This window comes from Hippopotamus amphibius, chromosome 11 (genome assembly GCF_030028045.1).
Source record: "Hippopotamus amphibius kiboko isolate mHipAmp2 chromosome 11, mHipAmp2.hap2, whole genome shotgun sequence".
Lineage (NCBI taxonomy): Eukaryota > Metazoa > Chordata > Mammalia > Artiodactyla > Hippopotamidae > Hippopotamus > Hippopotamus amphibius.
In genome coordinates, this window is record NC_080196.1 from 390,823 (window position 1) to 409,425 (window position 18,603).

At 46.3% G+C, this 18,603-nt stretch overlaps 1 protein-coding gene across 8 annotated transcripts in view; it reads right to left on the reverse strand.

Moving 5' to 3' along the window:
* EXOC2 (exocyst complex component 2) overlaps window positions 1-18,603 on the reverse strand; it is a 146,089-nt gene that overhangs the window by 90,370 nt on the left and 37,116 nt on the right. For all 8 annotated transcript variants that reach the window (XR_009048053.1, XR_009048051.1, XR_009048052.1 and 5 more), the window contains exons 5-7: window positions 10,591-10,704; window positions 9,055-9,179; window positions 2,359-2,439 (exon numbers count right to left, since the gene is read on the reverse strand). Coding sequence is in view for 4 of the 8 variants with exons in the window: in XM_057699582.1 (XP_057555565.1) it covers window positions 2,359-2,439; window positions 9,055-9,179; window positions 10,591-10,704 (320 nt within the window). In the remaining 4 variants the exon portion in view is untranslated. The remainder of the gene's footprint in view (window positions 1-2,358; window positions 2,440-9,054; window positions 9,180-10,590; window positions 10,705-18,603) is intronic.

Consider the following 18,603-nt stretch of genomic DNA (forward strand, 5'->3'; position numbering starts at 1 on the left):
AGATTATAAACTCTCAGAAGTAAAGCGCGGGCTTCCTAGGTGGCGCAGTGGTTAAGAATCCACCTGCCGATGCAGGAGACACGGGTTCCATCCCTGTTCCAGGAAGATCCCACATGCTGCGGAGCAACGAAGCCCGTGCGCCACAACTATCGAGCCTGAGCTTTAGAGCCCGTGAGCCACAACTATTGTGCCCATGTGCTGCAACTACTGAAGCCCACGCGCCTGGAGCCCGTGCTCCGCAACAAGAGAAGCCACGGCAGTGAGGAGCCCGCGCACTGCAACCAAGAGTGGCCCCCACTCACCACAACTAAAAAGAAAGTTCGCGCACAGCAAAAAAGACCCAACATGGCCAATAAAATAAACAAATTTATAAAAAAAAAAAAACCTCAGGAAAAAGGCATATAAGTTAGTACATACTTATACATAAGATTAACACATTAATAATAATCTAAGCAAACTAGACTGCATTCGCACTTCTGTATAATTTCAGTTCCCCAGTAGTACAGCTCCTGAAGATGGGTGACCAGGATACGCCGTCTGGGCAGGGGGCCTGCTCGCACGGTGGCAGCCACGCCCCTCCCAGCTCCATACTCAACACTGGACCCAGCACGGCACTTGATACAAGCAGTCTTACACATGTTGGCCAAGTTCACCTGAATCAACAAAACTTCTCCTAAGATAGCAGACATCAACATCCCATTAATTTAAAGATATTTCTAGAAAAAATGGAATATATTCTACAAGAAATTTTTATCCCAGAAAGTCCTGAGTCTCAAAGAAGTGACATTCATGTCAAGCCAATTTAACCCCAAAACGAGCAAACTTCAGTAGAAAGTTAAAAGGAGACATTTCTAGAAAAAGTTTGTGCTTATAAAGGAATAGAAGTAAAATAATTTCCCTTACAAATTTTACACCACAAGTCCCCAAGGAGAATTATCTAAACTACTGAAAAGAAAAAAGCATGTTAACACACTACACCAGGCCTCACCCACAAAACAGATCTTAAGTTTTCCCAAACCTAAACAAATACCCACACGATGAGGCATTCATACTGCCAGCTTGTTCTCACAAGTACCTTCTAAAAGTCACTGGCATAATCTTTTTTTTTAAAAATAGGTATCATGGTTTGATGGCAATTTCTCCAGGGAAAATAACATCCCTACGTAGAAAATATCCTTCCAAGACCTTAAAATGTCTGACTATGCTAATACAGAAATAGCTTTAGTAAATGCTTATCTGGGCTGAATCCAGAATATATTCATTTGAACAAAGCTGGTGACTTGGTTCTCGAATGAGAACAAAGAATAGGTAACATCTCAAAAGAAAAATATTTAAAGTGCTGTGAAACTGGTAAATTCTGGGATGAAATCCCAGTACTCAAACCCAAGGAAGGCCTGTATCAAATTAAAGCTTCTTTCTCTAGGAAGCACTTTTTTTATCAGAGACCCCCAGGTTTATGAACAGATACTCACAAAAAAAGCTCAGAAATTCCTGCCGACGGGACTAAGTGAAGCTAGACTGACGTGCCATCCCAGCCCTGCGTTCACAGAGCACCAAAGAGCCGATGTAGAGCTCTTCGCTCGTTACTTACTCTCGACCCCGCTTCCTGGGGGATCACATGCTACATGTGCTTATACCTGGAAACTAGGGAAGTCCCCTGGGCGCTACCGCTCCTGGTCCAGTGTTTTACTACATGCGTGGAAGAGAAGAGTTTACTTTTAAGCCACTAATACTATAACAGGGGTTGCTTTATCTGATGAGTTTCTTCTAAATCAGGAAGGATAAGCAGCTGGAAGTTCAGATGTCAGAAAAAAGAGGGGAGGCAGACAGGGCCTCAAACTGCATGCATCAGTTGCTCTCAACCTACAGTTCTTACCAAATGTCTCAGTCAGCAACACTCAAGTAGGCAGCTGCCTCAGATTTGTTCTGGAAAAAGGCAAGGCACAAATACACAGACGGCAGCTCGGTGTCGTCGTTCCAGCAGCTGATGTTATTTGCGTTAACAAAGATGCTTTTTCAGGTTTCTGGTCAATGACAATCCTCACTACTGCCTCAGCGTTTCTCTATCTTTGATGATGCTGTTTATATACGGGCCTCCTTTATGGTGGCAAATTTTACTTCTTAAGAAGTACACTGGCTTGCTTTCAAATGATGATCTCTCACAAATATAAAATGCAAACAGAAAGAAAACACTCATTTTCAATGTTTTTATTCCCCTTTATGTTCATGAAATCACTACATTTACAAATAAATACTAAAATACAGCTTACTGCCTTGTTCTGTGAAATCAGGTCCAAGAACTATATCAAAGCTTGTTATAAAGTCCATAAATAGTTTTGGGCAGAAGGACAAACTTACTGTTCAGAACATTCTCCAGCTTCTGCGTCATGGACCCTTCCACTTTTTCCGTCCCGTCCGCTTCTAGTTTTTGATGGATAGCTAGAAAAAAAACAGCTAGTTAAAATGTAGGCTACTGTAATGTGTAGGAAAACATTACGTCAAAATGACACTCAAACAGCTTTAAAAAATGGTCATATTTTCACTGCAGAAAGAAGCAAAAACATACAAAAACTCTGCACAAACTCTGCAAAGTAACCAGCAGACACCAGTCTAGCCATGGTGGTTTAACGCTATTAAAATTACAGTACATAATACACATATTTAGTCACCTGCTCATCAAGGCTGGGGGTACTGATGGTGGAATTTAAAAGAAAAGGAAGGCTTATTTAAGTAACATCTTTGATATTTGGTCATAGGAAAGTCATTCTTATTTCTCAGTTTCACCATCTACAAGATAGAAATACTCTGTAAAGGTCAATTTGTGGCTGTACAATTACAGTGGAGTTGTTGCTAATACTGATGTATGTCTGAATGATTCTGATAAAGAGTATTAGGAAATCATTAATTTATATTTAAAAACTTTTACCTACTGAAGAGAGGAGGTTTTAAACAGCAAATCATGCTTGCTTAGGTGAATCATTAAGAAAAATTTCAAAACAAACTTCCAAATACAATTTCAAATTCAAAACTGCGACATCGAGAAAGTAATAAAAACAGCAAGGCAAACATCGTGAGACATGGCCATCAGCAGAGCGCCACGGGAAGTCTCCAACACACGACGCCCGTGCGGCAGGAAGCCGACGACGAGGCCCTAACATTAGTCCTGTCTCACAGATGGAGGAATCACAGCTCCGTGAAATTAAATGACTTGACCAAGGTCACAAAGCCAAACCCTGAATGTGAGCACAAGGCCTCAGCCCACCTGCCCACACTGCGCGGACAGATGACCCAAACCCCTTAGGCCCCTGGTGCCACACCTGCAACGTGGGAACAACAAAACTACCACGTCAGTGGGGAAACTGCATTTAGCTGCAAGTAAGAGATTTCTTTATAAAGAACAGCTGCTGAGACAGCCAGGATTTTATGCCAGCACACACGCGGCCGCAGGACGGCTCACTCCCCAGCGCCCTGCAGGGCTCCACGCAGGCGGCAGCACTCCTGGATGCCAGCTCTCCTCTAACATCCAAGCTCCTCCCTAGAAGGAATGCACAGGTTCTGCCTCCACCCAGCAGTCAGGAGGGGCAGGTTTAGGGGAAAAAGTCAGTCTAAGCAAAATAGATGTGCGTTTCTTTAGTCAATTACAATTTGGTTGGGCTCCCCTGACTCGCTGGTTAGTGAGTTCTGGGTCAAATGTGCTTTGAACACATTCTCAGTGCGTGATGACATCGTTTTTTGCTTCTTTTAATTAGTTTCTAATCCTAACCTTGTCCCTTTTTATACTTTTTATAAAACAACCTCAAATTTTGTTTGAAATTCTAAAATAGACTGCTTCTCTGTTGAAAACAACACATTCATAGAAAGAAAAATATATATATTTGGGGCAGGGAGAAACAACCACTATATATTTTTTTTTTACTGTCTTATAATTCTTGGTTGATTCAGGAATGAAAAGAAAGTTTATTTATCTAATGTTTCAAATTTGCATTATGTGATGACATAAAACATTTCCACATACCTTGAACTTGTTAAGATAAATGAAAAAGAACTTTCCTGTATCTTTACAGAGTGGAGAGGAAAACCCCAGATGTTAAAAAGGGAAACGAGCAGGACACCCAAGTTCCGAGTGAGCACAGCTGCTCGCACGACGCCCGAGCAAGGGCTGCTGCTCGCACAACGCCCGAGCAAGGGCCGCTGCGCGTCTGACCGTCCCGGTCGCAGGAGGGCACGAGGCCTGCGGGCACGTCATCAACGGTCACTGTTCCCAGCCTGTCCGTGGCAGTAAGAGGACACACCTGAGGACAGCCCTGCCCGACTGCGGCTTCTAAGGCAGAACTGCACTGGGGAGCCAGCAGCGCGCTCTCCGTGCCTGACAGGCCCCTGGGGCTCCGCAGGGCCAGGCTGCTGCGGGGCTCAGCCCTGTTCTGCCACAAAGCAGCTTCCTCACCCGCTCCACACAGTCAGGCTGTCAGCCGGCACGAGGACCCAGAGACACTGCGATCTGATAAAAGCCATCCTATTTTCCAGAAAACTAATCCAAACAACCCAATGTCTGGGTCACTTGACCTTTTATTTTCTCTGAAAACATTTTTAAATAGTGTCACTCAATAAGCAACTTGGTCCACCATCACAGGCTTGTTCGAGTTTCTAATGTTTTAAAACTTAAATACGTTGAGCAGGTTGAACAGCATAAATCTACATCTGGGAAACAAAAAAAGTACGTACGTGAAAGTTCTAGAAAGACTGCCTAACGATTCAAAGACACTGTTTCACTGAGCTCTCTCATAGAACGTGGACATCGAATTTTCTAACTTCAATTTAAAAATTCAAAACATGTGCCTATGCATTTATACAACGCCATTATTAGGTGAGCACTAAGGAAGGGGGTGCGTGCGGGTGGAGACCCTCAGGAGTGTCGGGCGCACGGCCATCCACGAGCTGCAGACCCGAACCACTGAACGTCACGACTGGCCTGTGTGAGGCAGGAACGTTCGAGCCACGTCAGAGACTGGCAAACTACCTCCGTAAGAAGCAGCGAGTAGTCACTGTGGGCTCTGGGGGCCCACGGGGCCTCTATCACACATTCTCCTCTCTTGTTTTCTTAAACAACTCTTGAGAAACAGCACGTTTAGCTCCTGATAAGTACAAAGACAGGTGTGGCCTAATTTGGTCCAGGTGGCAACCTTGGAGGATAATGCTTCCTAAAACAGGAGACAAGGCAGGGTTAGGGTGAGATGTACTGATACCTCAAATTTACACAGAGCTTTTCAAACACTTAGTTTTCTACTTCTTATCCTACCACAGATAGGATTTTATCAGAGTGGCTAAATCATACATAAATCACATCTACATTGGTTGGGTACTCTGTGAATCCTTTCCTTCCTCGGTTATACTGAAAAAAAATAATAAAATAATGCCAACTACTCCTTAGAAGACCAGCAGGTACAAAGGAGTCCGCTTAGGCGAGTGGGTCCTGGATAATCATGTACCGGGTTGTCTGCACCCCTCAACAGAGGGCCCCCCTCCTGGAGCAGCAGCGACACACAGACAGAGGGAGGGCCACGCGTGTTCTGAGCGGCAGAACCAGGATGGTGTGGGACACGGTAAAGAAAACAACCATAATAATAAAGACACTGAGGTTGGCACTGGCAGATCAGTTACGCCAGACATGCTTCTCGTCACAGGAATAAAGAAAACAGCGTAAAAACTTAAAGATAAATAAAAACCACACAAGAGGTAATTGCTGCTAATTATGCAGCAAAAACAGAAATCAGACTTTTCTTTTCTGATAAACAAGGAAAATAAGGAAACAATGAACAGGCTGGGGAAATGGCATAAGCAGGTCTGAAAGAGCTAAGCAACCTTGGCTATCCTTCAGCTGTTACTATGAACACACACCTGCAGCTGACGTGTCCTGACTCCCCAGGAGTCCTACTGCGCACCTCCCCAGGACACTCCCCTCCCCCCACACTCCCTTGGAGCACTCTTCAGTTCAGAAAGAATGTCACAGGCGTGGAAGTTCAGGGACACTAGACCTGGCTGCTGAGCCACCTGATACCAGCTTTGGCAGTGAATTTACAGAAGAAAAGAAAAAAAAATGCAAGATCTTCATGACTTTGAGCTTATCGCCTGCCCCAGACCAGGAGCTCGGGCTATTAAACCTCTCCCTATTCCCCAGGGAAGAGGGGCACAGTCCTTGAGGTGCTAGCCTGCTGTGTTCCCTCTTTGCCTGGCAAAGAATAAAGCTACTCTCTCTCCTCCAAACTCTGTGTCTCCACGTTTCTATTTGACATCAGCACACAGAGAGCCAAGATTCTGGCATCACTAACTGTACACCTGCCTGGGATGGACTGAAAAAAATCCTTGGACTGTGTCTGAAAGAGTCCACTCAGTCAAGAGAAGAACAGGGAAGAGAAAGGCGTTCAGCCAGCGAACTCTGCAACAAAGGCTGGCCCACACCAGACACACCTGCAGACTTTTTCCTACCTCTCAGGGACTGTAGAATGTCTCCCCCACTGTTCTCACCTCCAACACCCCTGTAAGGAAAGGACTGCGTACATACAACCGCTTCCCAGCACCCAGCATGCTGGAGAGAGAGGGAAACTAGCAGCACCTCCTGCTCTGGGCACCGTGCAGGCAGGCAGCAGGGGAGGAGGCCGCTCAGAGACAACCAGGAGTACCGTTAAAACCTGCAGGTGTGCGTCTACAGACTCTGAAAGCTCATCAAGTGCTGTGTAAAATTAATAAAAACAACACCTCATTCCAATATATCCTGAAGAGGTTTTGTTTTGTTTTTGTTTTTTTAATAATTCGAGGCTAAACAAATACACCTTAAGCATTTAGGCAGCGAGAAAAATAATCAAGTCACCTACAAGTAATCAAGAACTACTCTGGCTCAGGATTCCTGCCTGCAACACTAGGAGACCCTGGACCAATGTTTTCAAAATCATTCTCTTACAGCCATGGGGCTGTTCATGTATGAAAGCAAAAGACACTTCTACATGCAGGAATTCAGCAGATAACACCCAAGAGTTACAAAACAAAGAATCCAAAGAGGAAAGATGAGATATAAATAACTGGCAACAAACAGTAAAGCCAATTAAATGAATGCATGTAAATGGTAAATTTTAAGTAACTGTGGTAAATATGAAACTAAATGCAAAAGACAAAAATAAATCTAGAAACAGAATAATAAAATAGAAAAGGTTAAAAAAAAAAACAGCTGGGTCTACGACTTCAGATTAAATTGAGACCAGAAAAAAAAGGAAAGCACATGAGGAATGCAGGCATGCCAAACTGCGATCATGCACAACAGGAGGCAGACAGAGCCTGGAACAGCATCTCCCAGTTCTGCAAACAATACGGTCTACATAGCAGAGGGAAACATGAAAAAAATAAATAAGTAAATACCAGAACAAAAGGACCAAAGTTTCAGTTATGATAAATGTACATGGCTTAAATTCTTCTATTAAATGGCAAAACCTCTCAGAATTGTATAAGAAATATAAATCCTACCATTTATTCCTTACAAGAGAGACGCAAAATCAGAATTTCTCAAGGTTAAATAGAGCTTAATGCATAACATCATCAAGCAGATGAATACAAAAGGAAGGGTATGGACTGTTAATTTTATACAGTAAAGAACTTAATCTTGCCCAAAGTGAGGGATGGCCTTTGCCCTCGGCTGCTGAAAGGTCATCTCTAAGCTCTTCAAGCCTCTCCCGTGACAAATGTCTCTGTTTACTTGGGGACCTTGGGCTGGCACCACATAGTGACAAGGAGGTTTATGGGGAGGGCTCTGGTCACTTGGCATCGGCTCCATCGATCTCCGGAGGGACTGGAGATGAAGGTCAGCCGCGGGGGCAGTCGTGTCTGCATGGCACAGTCCCGATAAAAACTCCACAAGCCAGGCGTGGGTGCAACACTCCATGCCACATTCTCATGTTGCCACCAGGAGGGTCAGTGCCGCATGACTGCATCGGAGAGGACGAGGGGGCTCCCCCTGGGTGGGGCTGCCCGGCCCCGCCCCACACTGCCCCGCTGCGTGTACCCCTCCCCAGGCTGAGCCACTCCGTCTGTCTCCTTCCTCTGTACTAAACCACACCTGTGAGTACAACAGCTTTCAGTGAGCTCTGGGAGTCCTTCTCGCTGATCACCAAACTGAGGTGGTCCTGGGAACTGCCCCAATTTTGCAGCTATTATTACTACATTACAGTATAATATTAGTATCAAGAGAATCCAAGCATCGAAAGTTACAAAGGAAACGTTTTACATGCAAAGAAAAACTGACAGAAGCAAAATTAAAGAGGGAGATCTGTCTGACATGTTCATTATAAATGACCTAGACTTAAATAACACACTTAATCAGGCACTGGTCATGATACACCAATCAGTGTGCCCTGAAGAGAACATGCAGTTGCAGAAAACTGGAATCTACTAAGAAACACATTTTCTTTTCATAATATAGACTAGAAACTGACTTTAAAAAACAAAAATCCACCTCAAACTACTGGATCAAAAAGGAAAATTAAAATTTCAAATTTTAAGAACACAAAGAAGGCATAACTAAAGAATCAATGTAAATAAAGAAGTAGGACACACCAATGAATGAAATTGGTGAGAAGGGCCTACTACATGAATTTTTAATGACTTTTAAATTATAATGCCATTCCAAAAGACACGAAAATCTTAATGAAATACAGACCTTCAGGAGAAAGCCCAACCAAAATCCACAAAACACAAAAAGTAGAGATTTCGAAAGTGTACCTATATACACACTGCCGGTGTCTATATATACACCCCAGGGTCTCTCTCCAGAAGGAACAGACACTAACGCCGCCTGACGGGATATGCGCGGAAGCACACACTACCACGTGCAGCCACAAAGGTCAGAACTGAGTCTCGTCTGGAGTCCAATCAGATAAGCCCCAGCAACCCAACGGGGAGCACAACACGCTAATGGCACCGGGAGGAAGGCATCGGTCAAATCCAGAGTGCGGGCTACCCTACAGGACAAACAGCGGGGGAGCCCCAGCAGACGCCTGAGGGCCACCTTACCTGACAGGGCGTCCTGCGCCTCAAAGAAAGTACTGAGCCCCCCTTTCACGTAAGCCAGGCTGCCCTCGCTCTTCTTGTTGGCCTGTCTCTTCAGGTGCGTGACTGCCATCTTGAGCTGTTCAAAACTGAAGAGAAATGAAGAAGCCACAGGAAGACGATGCAGTAAGTGTGACGTACTGAGGTGCACTGGAAAGATACAGCCTGAGACAGTGTGCGATCGGATGAAACCGAGCTCTCAAACTCGTACCTGCATCTCAACCCTCCCACGTCGCGCACGTGCACGCCGCACGTACAGCAGCTATAGAAGTGCCAGGCCCCGAGGGGCAAATACCCATTGAGACCCAAACCAAATCCTCACACAGGACGCGCCAGGTAAGCAGCTCTGAGGAGCATCTCCCAGGTGGGGAGACGTGGACCTCACAGCGGCGGGGGGCAGGACTGACGAGGACCCCTCGCCGTCCACGACGATGCTCGGGACAGAAGCTGAGCACCCAGTGCTCCTCGGCACATCGTGGCCAGGCCCCGCCACTGACAGTGAAATTACAGAAAACCTGGGGGTCAACTCAAAATGTAAATAACTAAAAAGACCACACTACTTCATCTCTATATCTCAAGCAGAGAACAAGAGGCAAGCTTGTATTTCAGAGCTTTTATTTCCACTTGAACTAAGAAAATCTGGCTGTAAAATGTTGATTATATTCTTGAGTGCCAAGATGGCCCTCACAGAGAACAGAGATCGACGCTGACATACCGTAACAGAAAAGCCCACCTATAATGTGAAATCAGAACCTCCTTCCGCAAAGGAAGACTTCAGACATTTGCTCTAAAAATTTATCAGGCCAACTTTAGGCTATATATACGCACCAGCTTTCCCCGTTTTGTATAACGGTTTTCATCCCAATAGGTGAAGGAAGAATTTGTCCTAAGGTATATTTTAACAAGTTGGCTTTTCAAGAGTATACATTTTAAACAAGAAACCATTCATTTACTCAGATATTTTTACTGAATATAACTGTTTTAAGCCAGTCTTGCAAAAAATTTAAAGACCTGCTCTTGTAGAGAGGATAAGTAAACTATAGGTAGCAGACACAAAGGGGCACTTTAATTGGATATAGGACCCCTGTTTATTTTTTGGCTCAGTTTTTAAGCCAAGTCTTTGCACAATGATAAATAACTCATCTTCCTTTGCTCTCTGGTCAAGGGAAGAGGTGTGTTCCTCATTTTAAATCAGCAACTCGAGAATTCTGTTACCTGAGTGTGGGGGGTGGGATCCCATTCAGATACAGGACAAGCTGAGGCTCCGAAGTTTTAATGGGTGGCATAAATAAACATATAGAAACAACATGATACAGGAAATATGGGTCCTCTAATTAACGAGCCCATTTTATAAATAAGGAAACAGACACTCTGAGATGTCCACAAGCTCACCTGAGGTCAACAGACTGCTAGGCAGCAAAGCCAGAGGGAATCCCGGGTCACCGCACGTCCGGTGAGTGGCACCCTGCGAAACCACACGACAGCCCAGTATCCACTAACCTGGTGTTGGAGTGGTTCTCTATGAGGTACCAGGCAGCTGAGAAGTTCTCACTTGTAAAATCAGCACTCATTCCAGGGAACAGCGTTTCTAAGTCCTTCTGGGGAAATTTACCTCTGAGGGAGGAAAAAGGTTGAAGACATATTTTGAGTGCTGTTACTGCAAAGACGCAACAGCAGTGAGAAACGTGAACACACAGCATCACAGCACACGAGACACTGTGGCGCCTGTGTGTGTGTAAAACACACGTCCTACCTCCGCTGACTTAACATATAGGCTCTGCACATATAAGATAGGAGGTTAGCTAAAATACAGAAATCACATCAATAAAAATATAAGATTTAAAGACGCTGAATTGATACTTCATGAAATCTATCCAAATATGAAATCATTTCCTACTCAATTGATAAAAATCAAAATTTGGGTACATTGAAATTAAAAACAGTAAATCAACTTGTTAAAATGCCTTTTGTTAAAGATCTATATGAAAGCTGGTGTAAGACACACCGATGCCTGACGACGCCTGCTGATGAAGTCAGATCCGCGAGTATATAAAACTCATGTTTCCATGTCCCCATCCAGATCAATCTCAAGAAAAGCTTAGGCTAACGGACACTCTCTCATCTGCAGCTCACCTTCTTGCCTGTGTTTTTAAGGTCAACTTCTGGATCTGCTCATTTACCTATTCATTCAAACACTACTTAAGTACCTACCGCAGGTATCAGGCTCCACCCTGGAGGTGAGCCAGTTGCGTCCAAGAACAAAAGGAACTGGGCGGACCCTGCCCACTAAGGGCCCTTACAGTACCGGCCCTCTGTCTGCAGGATGATGTCCAAGCTCTGTGGTCAAGTCCCTCCATTTCCCAAACCCGCTTCTCTTGCAGGACTCATTTCTGCTACCCGAATCCTCGAAGTGAAGCTCCAGCAACTTCAAAGGGATCACAGTTTCCTGCAAACATCCTGGTCGTTTTTACCTGGTTCCCCTCTGACTGACATCGTTCCCCACCCCCACATGGGACACAACATTATGTTGTCTCCAAAATGTATTCAGTGGGAGAAATTATCCCACCCCCCCGGAAGAAAATGTGTGCAGGTCCAATGACTTCTACTCTTAGAGTCCCGATGTTATTATTACAGACACAGCCTCATTTCAGAAGTTAGGCAGCCTCGGCCCAGGGCAACACCCTGCCTCCACCCACAAGCACTGCCTGCTGGAGCCCCTCGCCTTGCATGTGACCAGTCCCCTCGGGCACAGCTGACAAAGGCCTGGAGCCCACTTTCTCCAGGGTGCGGCGGCCCTAACCAGGTCTGCAGCAGCTCTCGCCCTCCAGCTCCCGCCCATCTCCCCATCTCTCCTGGCTCCTGCATCCCCATTCTCCCTCAGAGGGCGAGGGACGCAAGTCCCAAACACAGCCTCCACGACGTCCCCTGGAAACCCTGCATCTGAACATGGAGGCCGGCACTTCAGCCAGGAGACCTGTTGCCTCCCTTTACACCTACCTCTCTCACCATGGAGTCTTCCTTAGCTGGGGGAAGAAAAGCCCTACTCAACACGGGAGTGACAGACAAGGTGAGGTTGGACTAAGGGAGCCATGGACACCCGCTGGCATCACCCGAGTCTTAGTAACCCGGAGCCCACGTTAACCTGCATCTTTCCTCTCGGGCTTCAAGAGTGAGGAATACCTGCAGCCTCAGTCTTCCTGGGGGGCGTGCGTGACCCATACGCTCACTGGTCTCTGTCACCAGACAGTCTTTGAGAGGGAACTGGGAACCGCACCTTCAGAAGTTTATTTTGGTTTAGATTCTTCATGCTGGTTTGATGATTTACTTAGTAAACAAATCCTGCCACCTCTGGACGTTTTGATCATTTAATTTATTTGTGCTTCATGCCTCCACATGCGAACTTTGCGGGAATATATGGAGACGTAGCTGAGCCCCAGGGAGGCACCCAAAAGTCTTCCGCTCTGACAGGCAAGGGCCACGTGCCACAGTCCTGCCTTCCCCGGCAGGCAGTGTCTGCCCGGGGTGCTGTCTAAGCTGGAAAGGACGGCTCGGGGCAGCAGTGGGGCCCTCAGTGGTGTGAAGACAAGCATGGCAGCCCACCTACCACTTTTTTGTCACCCTGGCGCTCTACGAGTCCTAAAAGTTAGTCTTAACAGAATCACCTGATACCAACTAAATTTCTGTTATTAACAGTCTTTATAAATAATTCGACTCCAAGAAATTCTCATCTAACAAGGATCAGGTCCACACAGAGACTGAAGACACAGCTGACAAAAAAGCAGCAGAAACGGCCCCTGAGGAGCCCGCCTGAGCGGCTCCCCCTCGCCCCGGCCCCGCGGCTTCCCTCTGGTTGGGTGCTTCCTACCCATCACCAAAGCACACGGTGAGGAGAGTGGCTGGATTTAAGGATGACAGGACCAAAAAGGGCTCTGGGACAATGACAGCAAATAAAGCAAAGAGCCCCCACATGCAGACACAAAACTCAGCAATGCAGAGGCTGGATGCCACGCTGAGATGGCTAAGGCCACTCAGGGGGTGTAGTTTTAAGAAAAGAAAAGGCTTTGTCTTCCTGTCTGGCATACTGCAGCCAAGGTCCACCCAAGTTGCTGCAGGTGACAGGACCGCCCTCTTTCTCACGGCTGAGTAGCACTCCTGTGTGTGTGTGTCTTGGAGGCACACGTGGGCTGTGTCCACACCGTGGCTCCTGTGAGTGAAGACTGTGGCCGTATCTTGGCTATCGTGACTCGTGCTGCGGTGAGCGTGGGGTGCAGATAACTTTGGATCCCGTTTCCATTTCCTTTGGATGAACACTCAGCAGTGGGACTGCTGGTCCTACGACAGTCCTATTTTTAACTTTTTGAGGAACTCCATGCTGTTTCCCACAGCGGCTGCACCAATTTGCACTCCCACCAACCGCGCGTGAGGGTTCCCTTTCCTCCACACCTTTCCCAGCACGTGGTGTCTGCTGTCTCCTGGTGAGGGCCACTCTGACAGGTGTGAGGGTGCCTCGCCGTGGTTCTGACCGGCCTCTCCCTGATGACGAGGGATGCTCAACACCGCTTCCGGGCCGGTTGGCATCTGCGCGTCTTTGGAGAATGTCTATTCAGATCCTCTGTCCACTTTTTAGTCAGATTGGTTGTTTTGTTTTGTTTGCTGGTTTGCTTTTTTGCTATGGAGTTGTAGGCTTTTTATATATTTTGGATATTAACCACTTGTCAGGTGCACAAATATAAGCCTCTTATCAGATGTGCAAAAGGTGTGAAATTAAAAAAAAAGTCAAACTCCTAGAAACAAGTAGGAAAATGATTGCCTGGAGGTGAGCGAATAGGGAGAGGGAGAAACTTTCACTTGCGAGATGAATAAGGTCTGAGGATCTAATGTGTAACATGTGACTGTAGTTGATAACACCACAGAGAGAACAGAACTTAAATGTTCTCACCAAAAAAAAAAGAAAAAAGGAAAAGAAGAAAATATGTGCGGTGATAAATGTGTTAGTGACCTAGATGGTGGGAATCCTTTTACAATGTATACGTATATCAAATCACCAAGACACATACTTTAAATCTCTTACAAATTTGTCAATCATTCCTCACTAAAGCTAAAAAAAAGTTAAAAAAACAAAAGGTTGTATTCTATACTGTTAGAATGCTTAAACTGGTGGTCTTGAAAGATACAAACCCCAACCCTCTAGAAGTTTCCAGATGTAAAACTGTTCTGATCCTTAACGCTTAGTAACATCTCATCTGTAATGTCCTACGTTGTTGTTTTTACACACATAAATGGGCCTGCTTCATCACAAGACAAAGGCCTGAGGTCTAGAGTGGGCTCTAGGAGGGGACGCTGAGCCCCCAGAGTCCCTCCGCATGTCATCCTCCCCAGGCCTCCACGGGCCCTACACCCCTGTACATCGCTTCAAGGATGAGGGGGTGCGGGGCACCCGGACACTGAGTGCTGGTGTTAGTGTGAGTGGCGCCACCTGGGAGGGGCCACGTGGGCTTCTGCCAGTGAGCCCCCACTGAGATCTGAAGTTTTAACCCCCCCCACCCGCTGCACTTGCCACACACACAGCTCCTTCAAGCACCTAAACGGGTCAAGAGTTTGAAAGGTACTGGACCTCTTGGTCAGAACTCTGTAAGTCCTAGTTCCCAAGCCCGCATCATCACCCCTAAGACTGAGTTTATCTTAGAGTGATTTCTTAGTGAAGACATTCAACTCTTACCAATCTTACTCTACATTTAAATTGGAAAAAGGGCATTCAGACTTACACTAGGAATCAGACATACAAGAATAAGACAAATTATATTAAAGATAACAACATCCTACCACAGAGACGTCAAACAGTTTGATGTAAACCACACAACTGGGCCCACTGGTAGCCAGTGACCCGACACTCCCTCCCAGCTCGCAGACAGAACCAGCCGCACAGCGGGGCGCTCGCGCCCTGGCCGCGTGCAGACACCGAGGGTCCAGAGCAGCCGTGCCTCCCGTGCCCTCCTCGCTGCGGACTGTGTTCTGAGCAGCAGTGACGAGGGAGGCGCTGCTGGAGCACTTCCGGGAAGGTCTCCACGCTCCTAAGGAGGCTTGAGAAGAGACAGCGTCTCTCTGCTCTCAGACTTGTGCTCCGTGATGTGCTGCGTATCAGCACTGTTTCAGTAATACCACATCTTCATCACTCCATCATCATCTACTGTGTGTAACTGCTGCTTCAGCACCAGAAATCACTAAAGCCGTTCTGCAGTTACGGAGGACATCCACGCGATGCGAGGGCGGCCGGACAGCAAGCCCGGGCTCCTGCCATCTCAGCGGCACTCCGAGCACCGGCGCCATCAGCGGTGGGGTCCACCATCTCTGGACCTTGCATACTATGAGAAATAAGTATCTTTTTTGCTTAAACCAGATGTATGTTTGTTTTCTGTTACTTACGGCTGAAGGCATCCTGAGTCAAGAGTCTATCCCCAAATCAGATCTTCTACGCAAACATCTCCAAATGAAGGTGAGACACAAGATCCAGAGCAAACAGACAACGCCGGAAGCCATGGCTCCGTGGGGCGCACTCCCGCGGAAGCAGGGATGGCTCGCGGCGCGTCCACGCGCTGGCTGGAGCCGGAGGAGCAGCGTTGAGGGCGCTATTGAACCTGCCCGAGCTTCCACTTCTTCAGGAGGATAACGGGATCAAAACAGCTTCCTCTTAGGAACATTCTGAGGATTAAAGCAGATCATGCACGTGGAAGGCTTGGCTGCTTTTGACACGTAATAAATGCTCAAAAATGTTGCTTGCTGTTATTTTTATTCTTTATACTCGGTTTTCTATATTTAACAGACTCTCTTAATAAGAACCATTTTATCTGATTCTCATCACAACGCAATGAGTTATAGATGCCCATTTCACAGTCAGGAAACAGCCCCAGAGAGGCTGCGTGCAAATAGTCAAGAACAGGACCTCATACTTCTACTGCCAAATAAAGAACCAGAGAATCTTCGGCGTGAAAAAGAAAGCCACAACTACAAATCTAGAAAGACAGACACTGAGGGCGAGAGTGATTCAGAATGCAGAAAACTGCGAGTGGTCCTGGAAACAGCACGAGGCAGGGCAGAGGCACTGCGTCAACGGAGCACAAAGTCGCAGAGCTAAACCTGAAGCCGCTGTCCTAAATAACTGAATCTTGGGCTCTGACCCTCCAAGTGAAGTGATGGCTTAGCAGGTCAGTAACAGCAGGTATATTGTGAGGGATTCAAACGAAATCCACACGTTAAACACACTAACAGGAGAGTGCAAGCAACACAGCGTCTACTGTGTAAACACGTGAAGTGTTTCCGTGGCTACTGGCCTCGTGCCCCTACAGCACACGCCCCCCATCAGACGGCAGTGTGAGCTCAGGCTACACCTTCCGAAAAGGTCTGTCCACGAAGACCCAGGTACAGACCAAGCGGTCAGAAGTGGTTAGAAAACTAACACGAATGTCCTCAACACAGCGGCGTCTGCTTTCAAATACGAAAACAACATGCAGTGATGACCCTTGAGCCAGCAAAACAACAAAAACCCTCCTGAGAAAACCCCTAACTACTGCACAGAGGAGCCTGGGTGCAGCTGCACCACCGCGCTCACCGAAGGGGACACGCTCTCCTGACCTGCAGGTGGACAGGTGGGAGGAGAGGGGGCTCGCGCAGCTCTTCCAAGTGCGTCACACTCAACTCCCATAGGTTTCACTCCAGCACCGTCGTTACTCTGTGCATTAAATGGTATGAACTTGTTTTAGGTGGTGTGTTTTTTTTTCCTTTTTTTGGTCTCACACAGTTTCCGGACCTAGGCACTATATCACAGCCCACAAATCTGTTTTTATAACATTTCTAAAAAGTAAATTTATCCAAGCCTCTTCCCTTCCACACTCATACTGAGAACTGTGTTGTCATCTTTCCTTGTTTTTTCAATGGAGCAGGGAAGCTGGTCACCTTTTCTCTCTACTGGAAAGCCAAACTGATGAGGATCGAGTCAGACCTGCACTGCGCATAAAACCCACAAGGAAATAAAACAGATACGAATGGTGCATCAACTGACCACTCTACACAGCTCTCCCCAGGTAGTAATTATATCACATAAAGACAGGAAGGCGGAAAAGCAGAAGGAGGGGGAACAGGAGGGGTGACGCTCCATTTTAACGCCCTTCTTCCATATATGTACTGTCTTCAGTAAAACCTAGTGAAGGCTTTTACCCATTAATATGAACCTGTTTTTACCTTCTTTTTCAGTTTAAATAGTTTGTCTCCATCATAATTTAAGCAGTGCAAAGAATGTATACTTGTGAATCAGTATAATAAACCAGAAATACAGACTTTTTACAAGCAAATCCTAGTCTCAGTACAAAGTAAAGTTATTTTTTTCTGAGCAATTAGTAACATTTTTATAAGTATCAAGGCACCATGTGTGCAAAACATCAGTTAAAAATCTAGGAACCTGAAGGACTTTAGCAGCCGAAGGAGGCCTGTAAATGCCCGCAAATGCCGGCTGTTAAGCCTGTGGGCTGAAAGACGGCAGCGTGTGCGCTGACTACAGCAATAAAACATTTATTAAGCCCTGACTCACACCACAGAGCCACAGCTACATTCCGTTACTCTCACGCGCTGCTCGCAGTCAGACGCACTGGCCACAGCGCTGCAGCGCCCGCGTGGCTCCGCCGTGTCCACCTGGCTGTGGGCCGAGAATCTGCCTCAACATCCACACTGCAGTGGCCAGGAGCTGGTTCCTGCTCCAGAGGCGCCCTCACCACTTCAGTCTGGGAATTCATCAGGACCATGGTACTTGAGAACAAGCAGTCATAATTCTTCAAACCTTCTCAATTAATACATTTCAACAAGCAAGTAATTAAATCCTGTTATTCCTTCTCTGACATTTTTTTTTAAATTAGAAATAGGTCCTCTCTCGTCTTTTAATTACAAAAGAAACCCCAAATGACATTAATAAAAACAGAAATAAAAGACATAGTAAAAGGAAAAGCTCTTAGGGATTCTAACCTGAACATAACACCATTCTCTACGGGGACCAAAGCTTCTATCTAAAAAATATGAAGTGAGTCAGGGAAATAAAACACACACCAACATTTTAACATCTGCTTTTCCTTTCCTATTCTCTTTTTCTAAAATAAGGCTTCTCTATCTGAGGTCAAAGACTTCAATAAAACAAATGCAGTTTTCCTGACAGTAGGTTTAAAAGGTGAAAAGGAACATGGAAAAGCATTTTTTCTGGCTAAAACTACTCTCTTTCCTTGGTTTCTACATCTTTTCCTTCTTTCACCTGTTTTCTTGCTTCCCAGTATCTCTATCCACTCTTTCTTCTGACCAGAAAACTTGCTAAAGACTAGAAACAGGCAGAACGGCTCCGGCTGTGCTTTCGCTGTCTGGCGGGCCTGCCCAAGGCCCCCTGACCCCCCCACACCCGCGCCCCGTCTCCGCTCCGCGGCTGTTACAGAAGCAGAAGCAAGAGGGCTGGTGGTGGCGAGGGGCGCCTGGCAAAGAAGC